The sequence below is a fragment of the Vigna angularis genome, chromosome 7 (assembly GCF_016808095.1).
Source record: "Vigna angularis cultivar LongXiaoDou No.4 chromosome 7, ASM1680809v1, whole genome shotgun sequence".
Lineage (NCBI taxonomy): Eukaryota > Viridiplantae > Streptophyta > Magnoliopsida > Fabales > Fabaceae > Vigna > Vigna angularis.
Window position 1 is genome coordinate 21,796,615 of NC_068976.1, and position 11,658 is coordinate 21,808,272.

General features: G+C 30.4%; 2 protein-coding genes across 3 annotated transcripts; both read left to right on the top strand.

Annotated features, from left to right (window-relative positions):
• Positions 1 to 1,263: 1,263 nt before the first annotated feature.
• LOC108337471 (protein CLT3, chloroplastic) lies at positions 1,264 to 5,974 on the top strand. Of its 2 annotated transcripts, none has more exons than XM_017574004.2 (10): positions 1,264 to 2,028; positions 2,938 to 3,083; positions 3,230 to 3,267; positions 3,650 to 3,765; positions 4,023 to 4,122; positions 4,208 to 4,243; positions 4,676 to 4,726; positions 4,824 to 4,947; positions 5,191 to 5,316; positions 5,573 to 5,974. In XM_017574004.2, the coding sequence occupies exons 1-10, from the start codon at positions 1,619 to 1,621 to the stop codon at positions 5,728 to 5,730; spliced, it is 1,305 nt and encodes a 434-aa protein (XP_017429493.1). In that variant the 5' UTR covers positions 1,264 to 1,618; the 3' UTR covers positions 5,731 to 5,974. The 2 variants fall into 2 exon arrangements, with proteins under 2 accessions (XP_017429493.1, XP_052736812.1); XM_052880852.1 differs by having other exon boundaries at positions 5,423 to 5,715.
• Positions 5,975 to 7,519: 1,545 nt separating this feature from the next.
• Positions 7,520 to 11,164, top strand: LOC108337364 (rhodanese-like/PpiC domain-containing protein 12, chloroplastic). Its single transcript, XM_017573881.2, has 8 exons — positions 7,520 to 7,800; positions 7,990 to 8,115; positions 8,232 to 8,323; positions 8,638 to 8,738; positions 8,943 to 9,053; positions 9,401 to 9,509; positions 9,974 to 10,024; positions 10,810 to 11,164. The coding sequence occupies exons 1-8, from the start codon at positions 7,605 to 7,607 to the stop codon at positions 10,888 to 10,890; spliced, it is 867 nt and encodes a 288-aa protein (XP_017429370.1). The 5' UTR covers positions 7,520 to 7,604; the 3' UTR covers positions 10,891 to 11,164.
• The last annotated feature ends 494 nt before the right edge of the window (positions 11,165 to 11,658 follow it).

Sequence of the window (11,658 nt, forward strand, 5' to 3'; positions counted from 1 at the left end):
TTGGTTTAGATTATGAATACGATCTATTATAGTAAAAGTATCACATCAAACTACTTTTAGTTAGGTAAGTCCACTTGAATATTGTTTATTTTTTAAAAAACTATTATTTATTGTTTCACCGTTCATTAATATATAATTTCACATTTAAAATATGTGAGAATAATGTGTTAAAAGTTTTAACTATAAATAAAATCATTTTGTCCAATTTTATAAAGTTGTACTAATCTTAAAATACTTTTTTTCAATATAAACTATTTTATTCATAAGTTTTGTAAAAATTATGTAAAACATATTCTCTAACCAATATCACATGAAGTGTTTTTCTTGGGATAAACAAAATTTCACACTATAGTATAACATTCATTTTAAAATTCTATTTGACACAAAAAAAAATACTTTAGAGGTGGTTTGTTGAAAAAATATGCTTTACATCATAAAATTATAGTAAATTAATGATAAAAAAATATATTTAACTCATAAATGATTGATAAACTTGTTAAATTAAAGATAATTAGTTTTTCTTTTATTTTTTAAATAAAGTCGCCTAACACAAGTTAACAATCATACCAACTTAATATTGAAAATATATATATATATATATATATATACTTATTTGATTATATATGGGTACTTCGTAGAAAAACCATCACAAGAAAATTCTGTCTATTTATCTCTTTAAATAATTTATAGTTTTAAAAACGTAAAAGTTTGTAAAGTCATTGCAACATGGTATTTGATGATAACCATTCCTTTGGAATCATTCAACAAGACCAGATTTCTTTTAGAATATTACTTCATTCATGCATTTTCCAACTTAATAAGAAGAAGTTGGTTTCAAATTGAAATCCCTTCTGAACAAAGAAAGTATAAAAAATTAAATACTTGCCTTAGTGTATCACAATACAAAAGAAGGAACAATGATTTCCAAAAGAACATGGCATTAATATTAGTATCAAATGACCAAAGATTTTGGATATAGAATTCTGAATAACAACAATACAATAACCATATGATTATAAATATCTTCGCACTTTCTCCTCCACAACAAAGTCTTCAACTTCATCACGACACTCCATACATGTTCGACAAGCATTTTTTATAAAAGAAAATTATTATATAGTAGTTTTATTTTGGTTAAAAAAAATTATCAAAATTCAATCACATATTTTAAGATTTTAGTTGGAAAATCAAGTCAAACTAAAGCCATATAAATTTAAAATGCATCTTCAACATTATCTATATTGATATTCTCAATGATATGTAAATGCAATATATTTAACATTTATGAAAGATCAACTAAAAAACTGACTTACATAGCTAAAAATTATATCTTTAATATAAAATACAGAAAAAAATAAGATTAAATAAAGGTGTAAAAGCACAAATTGTATTTGTGGTTACTATTATAGGAAGACCGACCTTGATGGGACGTAGCAATAATGTTAAATCAAAGACAAGGTCGTGTTGTGGCATACACAACTTCAAATTCGTTAGTAACTACTGAAACTGATGATGTTGTTCTATTGATTCCTCAATTTCTCCAACCAAAACTAAATTTCCTGTTTTGATCGCTTCATTACATTCAGTTCTCAGTTCTGAATTGTTTTGCGACACAATCATGGCTTCACTATGCCGGCGGTTATCCGCCGCCGGCGCCGGCGCATCGGTCGGTCGGGCTCAGTTACGGCGCCCCGCTGGGATAAGCGAGCTGCGTTACAGTTGCTACGTCGGGAGGCCAATGCGGTTGGTGGCGGCGGGGGCCACCGTGGGCGGCGGCGCGTGGGTGTCATTCGCCTCCGGAGGGAGGGAGGAGAAGGTGGGGGCTTGCTCCTATGCGGTGGAGGATCGGAAGCTGGCGGCAGATGGTGGAAGGGAATCGGTGGAGGGGAGTGGTAAGCGGGCGGCGGAAGTGGCGGCAGCGGCCGCCACCACGGTGGTGCTGGGTGTGGGGAACCGGGTTTTGTATAAGCTGGCTTTGGTTCCGTTGAAGCAGTATCCTTTCTTCCTTGCTCAACTTGCCACTTTCGGGTACTTTACCTTTAAAAGAAAAAAAAAGGAAAACAAATTAATTGAAATATATTATTAATAACCATATTCTACTTATTAGCATAAACATAGAGACAGCATGTGTGAATCATGTTTTAAATATCTAAAAAATTATTTAAATTTTAAAAGTAATAATTAAAAATATATATTTAGTTATAGATATAGTCATAGATAAACTAAATTTTAAAATAAAAATAAAAAATATTCTAAGTAATATTGCATAAATAATATTATGAGTAATTATTTAAATTTTAAAAAACAGTTATTAAAATGATAAAAGAATAAATACTTTTTTATAAATATTTTAAATTATTATGTAATTATTTTAATTTAAAAAGATAGTTACTAAAATGATAAAATTAAAAAATAATTATATTAATTTAAAGAGTAGTAATTAAGAGAATAAAATTGAAAAAAATGAAAGACAATTATAAAAAGTATAGATGATGAGATACTTTTATGTTTATAATTAATATAAAAACTGTATCATAGTAACAATAAATAGACACTTATAACATAGATGGAACATTCCAACAGTTATTATTTCTCATTTTTTGATTTGGAAATGGTTCCTAGGTAGTTCAAAGGGTAAACAACTCTGAAAGTATTCAAAATAAAATTTAAAAAATAATTAGTTTTTAAACAAATGTTATTAACTTTATGAAGTATAACTCTTGTACTATTATTCGACAAAAAACTTCAGTAAGTATGCTTTTATTTCAAAAACTAAACTTCTTACTGCATGAGTTAGTTTATAATTGAATAACTTTACATTTGTAAGATCATTTCAATTAAACAAAAAATAATATAATTTTGTTTCAGATGGAATTGATTTGGAAACATGACTAAAACAAGCACTGAATGTTTGATATTGTACATTGTTTATTTCAGATATGTAATAGTGTACTTTGGCGTTTTGTATATTCGACATCATGCGGGCATGGTGACTGATGAAATGTTAGATGCGCCAAAGGCTCCATTTGTTGTTGTTGGTCTATTGGAGGCTCTTGCTGCAGCCACTGGAATGGCTGCAGGAGGTAACTTTGTACCCTTTCTCAGCTTCTGAATCACATTTTCAACTCTTCTTTTTCAAAAGAGTTTTTTTGTGACAGCACTGATATTCATAGTATAAAGTATGTCAGATTCTGAATTTGGTTATTTGTTGTGCTCTTTCTTGTACCAGCAATTCTGTCTGGAGCATCCATTCCAATTTTATCTCAGGTAAAAAGAATCAGCAGTTAATTCTTAATTCCTGTTACTATTATATATGCTTGATTGTTTTTGAGTAAAGGCAAACCTAACTCAAATCTTCTAAAATAACCCTTTTCATTATATCTAAATGAAAATTATAAAAAATGAAGTGAAAATCTTCCCATCAGTGATGCCATGTTGGTGCCAACATACCAGGAGCGTCAAATTGGAAGCTGAAATAAATTTGAATTGACGAATTAGATAATTATCTGAGATATATTGAACTTTAGTATATAAAGTTGGCTATGTTATCAATTCAGTTTCTGTCTGAGCTCATGCATGCAGAACTTACTTAGCTGTTCAGAAAATTGTAAAACAAAGCTGGTAGTTAATTGGAGCTATTCTCTTGCAGACTTTTCTCGTGTGGCAAATACTCCTGTCAATTATTTTTCTCGGAAGAAGATATAAAGTCAACCAACTACTTGGATGTTTTCTTGTATCCATTGGCGTAGTTGTTACTGTAGCAAGGTCAGTAAGTACATGTGATTTTATCAAGGATCGTAGAACATGGTGACTCATGTTATGAGTATCAGTAAAATCAATGCATGATCATTAGTCAATAAACTAATTCTGAAAGTCTTTAAGCAACTTAATATCATTGACTTAATGATATTAACCTATTAGGCTTCTCTAAGTTTGCTGGTCAAAAACTTTAGGAAATTTATGATTAGTTTTTATAGCTTCTTACTTATTACATATACCTTTGTTTTTGTTTACTACTATAGTGGAGCTGGTGTAGGGAATTCATTGAAGGAAGGTGGTATGTTTTGGAGTCTTCTCATGATAATCTCGTTTTTTCTCCAAGCAGCTAGCACCGTGCTTAAGGTTATCATGGTTTAAAACGTTTGCTGCATTTTCTCAACTTTCAAAATTTCTCTGTAGTTAAACTGTACTTTTCATATTTTTGCAGGAGACAATCTTTTTGGACTCAACCCAAAAACTGAAGGTTAGTATGGCAGTGAATTGTTTTAATCTATGTTTCCACTAATCATGGCTTTTCAAGGGTCTTATAGGGTGCTTGAATTAGCTTCATGCTGAGAAATAATGAATTACTTTTTCATGGTAAAGATAAAGAAACAAACACTTATTTCTATTTTTTGGTTTATCACCATTATCTTTACTGGACAGAATTAATCCAAAGACATTGTATATGTTGTTGAGAATTTAAACATGAGTCTAAGTATCACATTAAATATAAATAAAAAAGCTCAACAACATATAAGAAAGAAAATCTATATATTTTAAAGTTCTAGATTGAAAGTGGTGTCAAGTTTTTTATGTGATGGATTAGATTTGATGTGCATGTTGCTAAACTAGTTCCATTTAAAGCTGACGCTAAGATGGAACACTAATCAGTATTTAATATTATCTGAAGCAGGGAGGTTCCATGGACTTGTTTGTTGTCAATTCGTACGGATCTGCTTTCCAAGTAAGTTTTCTTCAATTTTTCATGAAATATTCATCTTTTAGATTTGCAATATAAATGAAAATAGATGCCTGAATGTAAGGGTATATGCTTAACATAGGCACTATTCATATGCCTTCTTCTACCCTTCTTGTCAAAATTATGGGGCATCCCCTTCAGTCAACTACCAAATTACCTTAAAGATGGTGCAGCCTGCTTCCTAAATGTTGGTACATTATCAAATGGTAAGCTGCATTTCCTTTTCATATTGTCATACTCATACCTTCTAATGCTCAGTTTAATGTCCACTTAAAAACGAGGGTGAAAATTTCAGCATGAATGATGAAAAATTGCATGGAAACTCATCCCTAAATATTTCACTCCCAATTTCAAATTATCTATTTGATGAGCAGACTTAAAAATCCTTGTTTTCTAGTCTTGCTATTTTTGTGATAATGGTGATGAAAGAAAGGGTTTTCTGGTTCCAGGATGTGATGGTGCTCCTCTGCTGCCTCTGTTGTTTATTATTGTAAACATAGGTTTCAACATTGCACTGCTTCATCTCCTCAAAATCTCTTCTGCTGTTGTATCTTGTCTTGCTTCCACATTTTCAGGTATGCAAGCTGTTTGATAAAATTATTGTATGGACCTGGACCATTACACATGCACAGTCTTGAATGATTACTATGTAACACGCAGTCAAAATTTTCAATTTCCCAGAAAGAATTAGAAGAACATGGCTATATATGGGAGATTGACTGAAATCATAAATGTGTTTGTGATTTCTACCATTTTTCAATTTACAAATACATGCTAATGTGAAATTATGAGCATACCCAATTGATAGAATGTGGCTTTGTGTTGTGGCAGTTCCAATATCAATCTATGTGTTCACCATGCCATTGCCATACCTTGGTGTTGCCTCCTCTCTTCCAGCAGGTTTTATGACAGGGGCCATCATTCTCATTTTTGGCTTACTCATTTATGCATGGACCCCTTCAAATGGTTCCTTCTCAGCTCCCACCTAGAATGAGTTAACATGTCATTGAACACAGTAAAACAGCAGAAGGAACTAACTCATGTTCACTTCTCAGTGGTGGCTAAAACAAGGAAAAAGAATGTCTTGTTCTTGTAATTGCTGGAAAGCGCTTTTTATGAGCTAAGCTCAATTTAGAAAGAAATATTCTAGATTGTAGATTGTTGGAGATCTATCTCCGTTAAAGATAACCTTAAATTATAATATTATATAAGTGGGATAAATTTTATCAAAAAGTTCAGATTTATCCTGTTTATGTATTATAATTTAATTTTATTTTTAACTGATACGAAATCTCTAACATAAATTTAAGTTCAATTTTTGTATAAGCTAAAAAAAAAGTAAATAGAGAATAAAAGTCATTTTGTTCATGCTGAACAATTTGGATATGCTAAGAGAAATCCAATATGTTCTTAATCACTAAGAACATAAGTGATTATGTATATACCATTTGGTAAAAAGCATTGGCGTTTCTTTTTCCTAAAACTTCTCAGTAGAAGAGCGTACCTTTTAAAGAATAACTACTGGAACTTAATTTCAGAGTAAATTCATCATGCATATGACCTAAATTAGTTTGTTTTTCTTTTAATTTTGTCATTTGTGAGTTTAACATGAGAAAATCTTTTTCTTTATTACTTCATCGATATGATAAATTTAGTGTAAAACGTTATTTGTACATACATAAAAGTAATAGTTTTAAACATAATCACCATAATATATTATTCCCGAAGAACTATAAGTAATTATGTTTAAACTTGAATCGGATTTTGATGTATTAAGGCAAATTGAGAAAAATATTACAATTAATTAAGCAAAAAAGAAAAGAAAAAAAAACAGAAAACGTCAGTTAAAATAAAATGTTTCAGGTTGAAGATATGAATTTGTTTGCTTTCTTTTTTGCCTAGTTATATATATTAATCGATATATCATCATTTTAAAAATTCTTAATCAAACAATTATTATTATTTTATCAAGTTAATAATTTAAGTACTAGTTAATAATTTTTTATTGAGAAAAATGAGAAAGCTAAAAATACATATAAAAAAGTAAAAATATCCCTTTCTACCTTCTTAAGAATATTCGAAAGAGAAAGACATTTTAAAAATTAATCAACTTATTACCACGTTTTTATCTAGTTAAGTTTAATTCTGTAGCAAATTTTTAGCATTAGATTAATAATTGAGTTGGAAGATAATGCTACGAATTACTTGAATTAATTTTAAATTTGGACCTTCTTTTAACTTATTTAATTTGCTTTATATTTTAAAATGTTTTTTCTATTTATAAATTTATTATTTAAATTAGCATATTGTGAAAACCAATCAGTTTAAATGTTCCCATGTTGTCAATTAATTTGTAAGTGCAACAAATTATTATCAATGCTTAAGAAATCATTTTTCTTCAATGAACAAAGAAAAAGATGAATTATGTGTATGGTAGATATCAAGGTGTTCACGAGTTGTCTTAATAAATACATTTTTACGGTAGTAATTAAATATTATATTAATTTTTATAATTATTAAAATTATACACTCAACATGAAGGAAAACTGGATTTAGCTAAATTACATACAGTATTTAATAAATATAATAAACAGTATTATTGCGTGTTAAATACATATATGGGTGGTATTAATTACACCACATTCAATGAACACAATAAATAAAACTTATTTAATAATTTAATACATTAGGTGGTGTGATCTTGAAAATAATTAAATTTTATTTAATAAATAACTTGTGAATATGTAAGTTTATTTGAGAAGTGATATATTTTTGATAAATTAGATGGTGTTCATAGGAAGGTGAGTGTAGGTGAAGTGTAACATGTGAAGTGAGTCTTGCAAAGGAAATATCAATAGCTATAATGTCAATTTTGAGAGGAATTTGTGTGCTGAGAGTGGGAGTGGCAACTCCAAAACCTTACCTTCTTCCCTCTATCTTTTCATCATCCTTCAACATTCGTACCCTCTCACACACCACTTTTTCCAGAACCTTTCGTTTCCTCCCACCTTCAATTCCTCTTTCATCCTTTGTGCCTCTCATACCTCCCAAAGCAGCAGGTACTCATTTTCTGAAAACCCCATTATATTTTTCCCCTTAATTTGGTTTCTGATAGCATTTGGTAACGTGTCAATGTTTTCTTCTTATGTGGTGAAAAAGTTTTCATGAAAAAAATATAATTTTTCATGCAAAAATATAATTTTTCATGATAAAATCTGTTTTTTCATGAAAAAAATCTGATTTTTCAGCCTCTTATGGCACTGGGAGTGGTGGTGCTGAAGATGGTAGGCCAAGGGAACTATTGGTGCAGCATTTGTTGGTCAAAGAAGATGACCAGAAGCTTCTGTTGGATCTTCTGCAAAAAATCTCTTCAGGTTAGTGACACTGAGGAATTCGGTTATTTTCTGCTACCAATGTTAGGTTTTGGAAGGTGTTTGTTTCCAGTTTAACCGTCTACGGCTTGTTTTTTATGTGTTGTTTGTGTGTTCAGGTGAAGATTTGAGTGATCTTGCTGTGGAACATTCAGTTTGCCCATCCAAAGAAGAAGGAGGAATGCTTGGATGGGTCAAAAAGGGTCAAATGGTATACTTTTGAGATTAGATTAAACCTTATTTTTGTGGTTTCCCTGAATTTGCAACCTTTTTGTGCTCTGTTGGGAGGCGGTTTCTATTGATTTCTTCGCTGCCATGTGTACTTTTAAAGGATAGGATACAGATATAATTACTATAAACTTTCTCTGGGTAGGTGATAAAGGGGGTGAATTAAGTATTTGGCTATATGGTTCTGGAAAGGAAGCAGATGGGATAGTGATCTGGTTATGTTTTTTTCCACTAATTTTACTTAAACTGTACAATTGTGTGATTTCAATTTGGTGTCTGATGGTGAAAATTTGATAGGTTCCTGAATTTGAGGAGGCTGCGTTCAGTGCACCTTTAAACAAAGTTGTAAAGTGCAAAACCAAATTCGGATGGCACCTGCTGCAGGTTTTATCTGAAAGGTATTTACAGGCTTATGCTTCTAAATTGGATGATTAGATGTTTTTAATTTCTATGAATTTTCTTAAGGATTTGGATTTTGATAGAGCTCACTAGCGATGTCTGATGCAATTAGTCAGCACCACTCACTGGAGTAATCCTTGGAGGGTGTTGTTATTAGTTACAACGAATGTTTTCATGTCTTGTAAATTTTTTCTAACTGACAGGGAAGAATCAATTCTTCAAGACATTCAACCTCATGAGCTGCATGGGAAAATTCAAGATCCCAATTTTTTGGAGGAGGCACAGCTAATTGACGTTCGAGAGCCTGAAGAAGTGTATGCTTTGATTTTGTTCATTTTCAATTAAAATTGAGGCCTAGTGGGTGTTTATAAATTAACATGGCAATTAGCTTGAAAAGGGAGAAACTATAGTGATATATAACTCCAATTGAAAGTTTTGATAGCATTTCAACATTGGTACTCTTTTTGACATCTCAAATAATGAAACAAGGAGGTCTGCACTTTTTTTACTTCATGGATATTATTTACTGGCCCTTACACTTGTGTGCATTTCTTTTTCCTTTGTTCTGTAGTTTCTGGAATCATCTACCTTTCTTGCTTGTGTTTACTCTAGTTGCTGGTTTAGTTTATCTAAATTTAAATGACATTCTCATCATGCACAGGGCTAAAGCATCTTTGCCAGGATTTACTGTTCTTCCCCTCCGACAATTTGGAAGCTGGGGGCCTGAAATAACTAAAAAACTTGACCCTGAAAAGGATATATACGTTATGGTAAGTGCAGATTTTCTTCCAAAAGATTAGATGGTATCCATAAAACTAGACCTTTAATCCTAGTTATTACTTTTTTTTTACATGGCTTGATTGTTGTTCTTTTCTGAAAGATCGGTTCATGTTGTGTCTGCTCCTGTTCCTCCTTAATTTGTTTGGAGGTTGTGAGTTGATACAAAAATTGAAACTGGAATTCTTTGAATAGGTTCCTGCTTTTGTTGCAGTCTAAGTTTGATTTTGAGGCCTTTCATTGGAGATATTTAAGAAAACACTAAGTTTGAATTCATTCATCTTTCTTTCAGACTTTTGTAGTTTACTTTTAAGTATTGTAGTTTGATTGACTGTTTGTTCAGGTAACTTGTTGTTACAATGCACAAGTGGATTAACTTTGAATCTGATTTAGCATTGTTTATTTTTATTTTTTTTGTGTTGATTATGTTCAATAACTTGTGTTCTTCTGAGCGCAGTGTCATCATGGCATGCGGTCATTACAGGTTGCCAAATGGTTGCTGTCACAGGTAAAATATGTTTATTTTTCATGCTTGTATGTTTGGTTTTGCTTCATCATCTGTTTATTTGTTGATATCACAGTGTAACTCCCAATCCATGCACAAAATTAGTTCTATAGTGTATGAGTTATAGACATGCAACCTGCATCTGGTGCCTGCTAGATAGAGATTGCTTAGACTGTATACAATTGATGCAATAAAAAATTTCAACTTGATCATAGGTGAAGGAAATGAGATGCTAGTTTGTGTACCTTTTACTCACCTATATTCGAACCTGAAAGTAGATTTAACACATTTTGGAGCTAATTCTCATCTTCACAAGTTGCAATGAAGTTATTGTTTTATACACTTTTTTCTGTTACACTCATTTAGACTCACCGTACCATTGGATGAAATTCACTAACTACACTTTTTTTCTGATACACTTATTGGAGGGAAATTCACCAAAAGTTACTAAATTTTGAGTCTGACTCATGATTTTGTAATTTTTAATAAATTTAACCAACAATAAACAGTGTGTTAAGAAGTGGACTTTAAATCTATCTCAACTCTACAAAACAACCAGTTTGTAAGGTGAAATTTGCATATATTTATATATATTATAAATCAATCTTATTCCAGTCGATGTGAGACTTCTAACACAGTCTGTTATGAGTGCATCAAATGTTGTGAGCAAGGTGTTAACATTGTATGATAATGATTTTTAAGATGTCACTCATTGTGATTTCTAATTTTTTTCATTTAATGTAAAAATAAGAAAAATATGAAGGGATTGTTGATTGTGAACTTTTCAGGGCTTCAGGAAAGTATACAATGTTTCTGGGGGAATCCATGCCTATGCTGTTCAGGTTGATCCATCAGTACCCACATACTGATCACATTACCTTTAGGAATTGGAACTCTCTCTTATTATGGACATGTATTCATTTTCAATTTTCAAGGTTACATATTCTTAGAATAGTTTATGTTATTTGAATAATCATTTCAATACTCTATGGCTCTCTGTTCCTGACAGAAAATGGATTCATACAACTCCTTTCTGATCTGAAAATATAGTTTTTCTGACCAAATTTTCAAAGAGCCAAAAAATGGTTGATAAAAACCTTTTTTCTCCTGTAAAAAATGTTATTGATTCAAACCTTTTTGCGTTATTTTTGGTTAACATTTTTCTTTCAAATTTTGTCTATTTTTTGTGTACTCTACTGTAACTGAACTTCAGATAGTTTAAACATAACAGATTATTCTTAAACCATTGTTCACATAATAAATCTGTATAAAAAATTTATATAGTTAATTATAATAATAAACTATACTTTTATACTATTATATAAAAAGATTCTCTATTTTGATATACACTTTTTTAAAGTATTTTTTAAATCAAAATTATTATTTTACTGATTTTATTCTTTTAAGTGATTTTTTTTACTTTAACTGTTTTCTAATTTGACTTTTTTTTAAAAAGTTTAACTATTTTTTAAAAAAAACTAAAATAACTATTACAATAAATAAATAATCTAAGAAAATAAACATTATTACAATAAAATTTTAAAAATTATTTAAATTTATTTTTATAGTAATAATTTTTTTATCAAAAAATGGACAGGTGCATGTATTTTAACTAGTTTTTCACTAGTTGATAATAA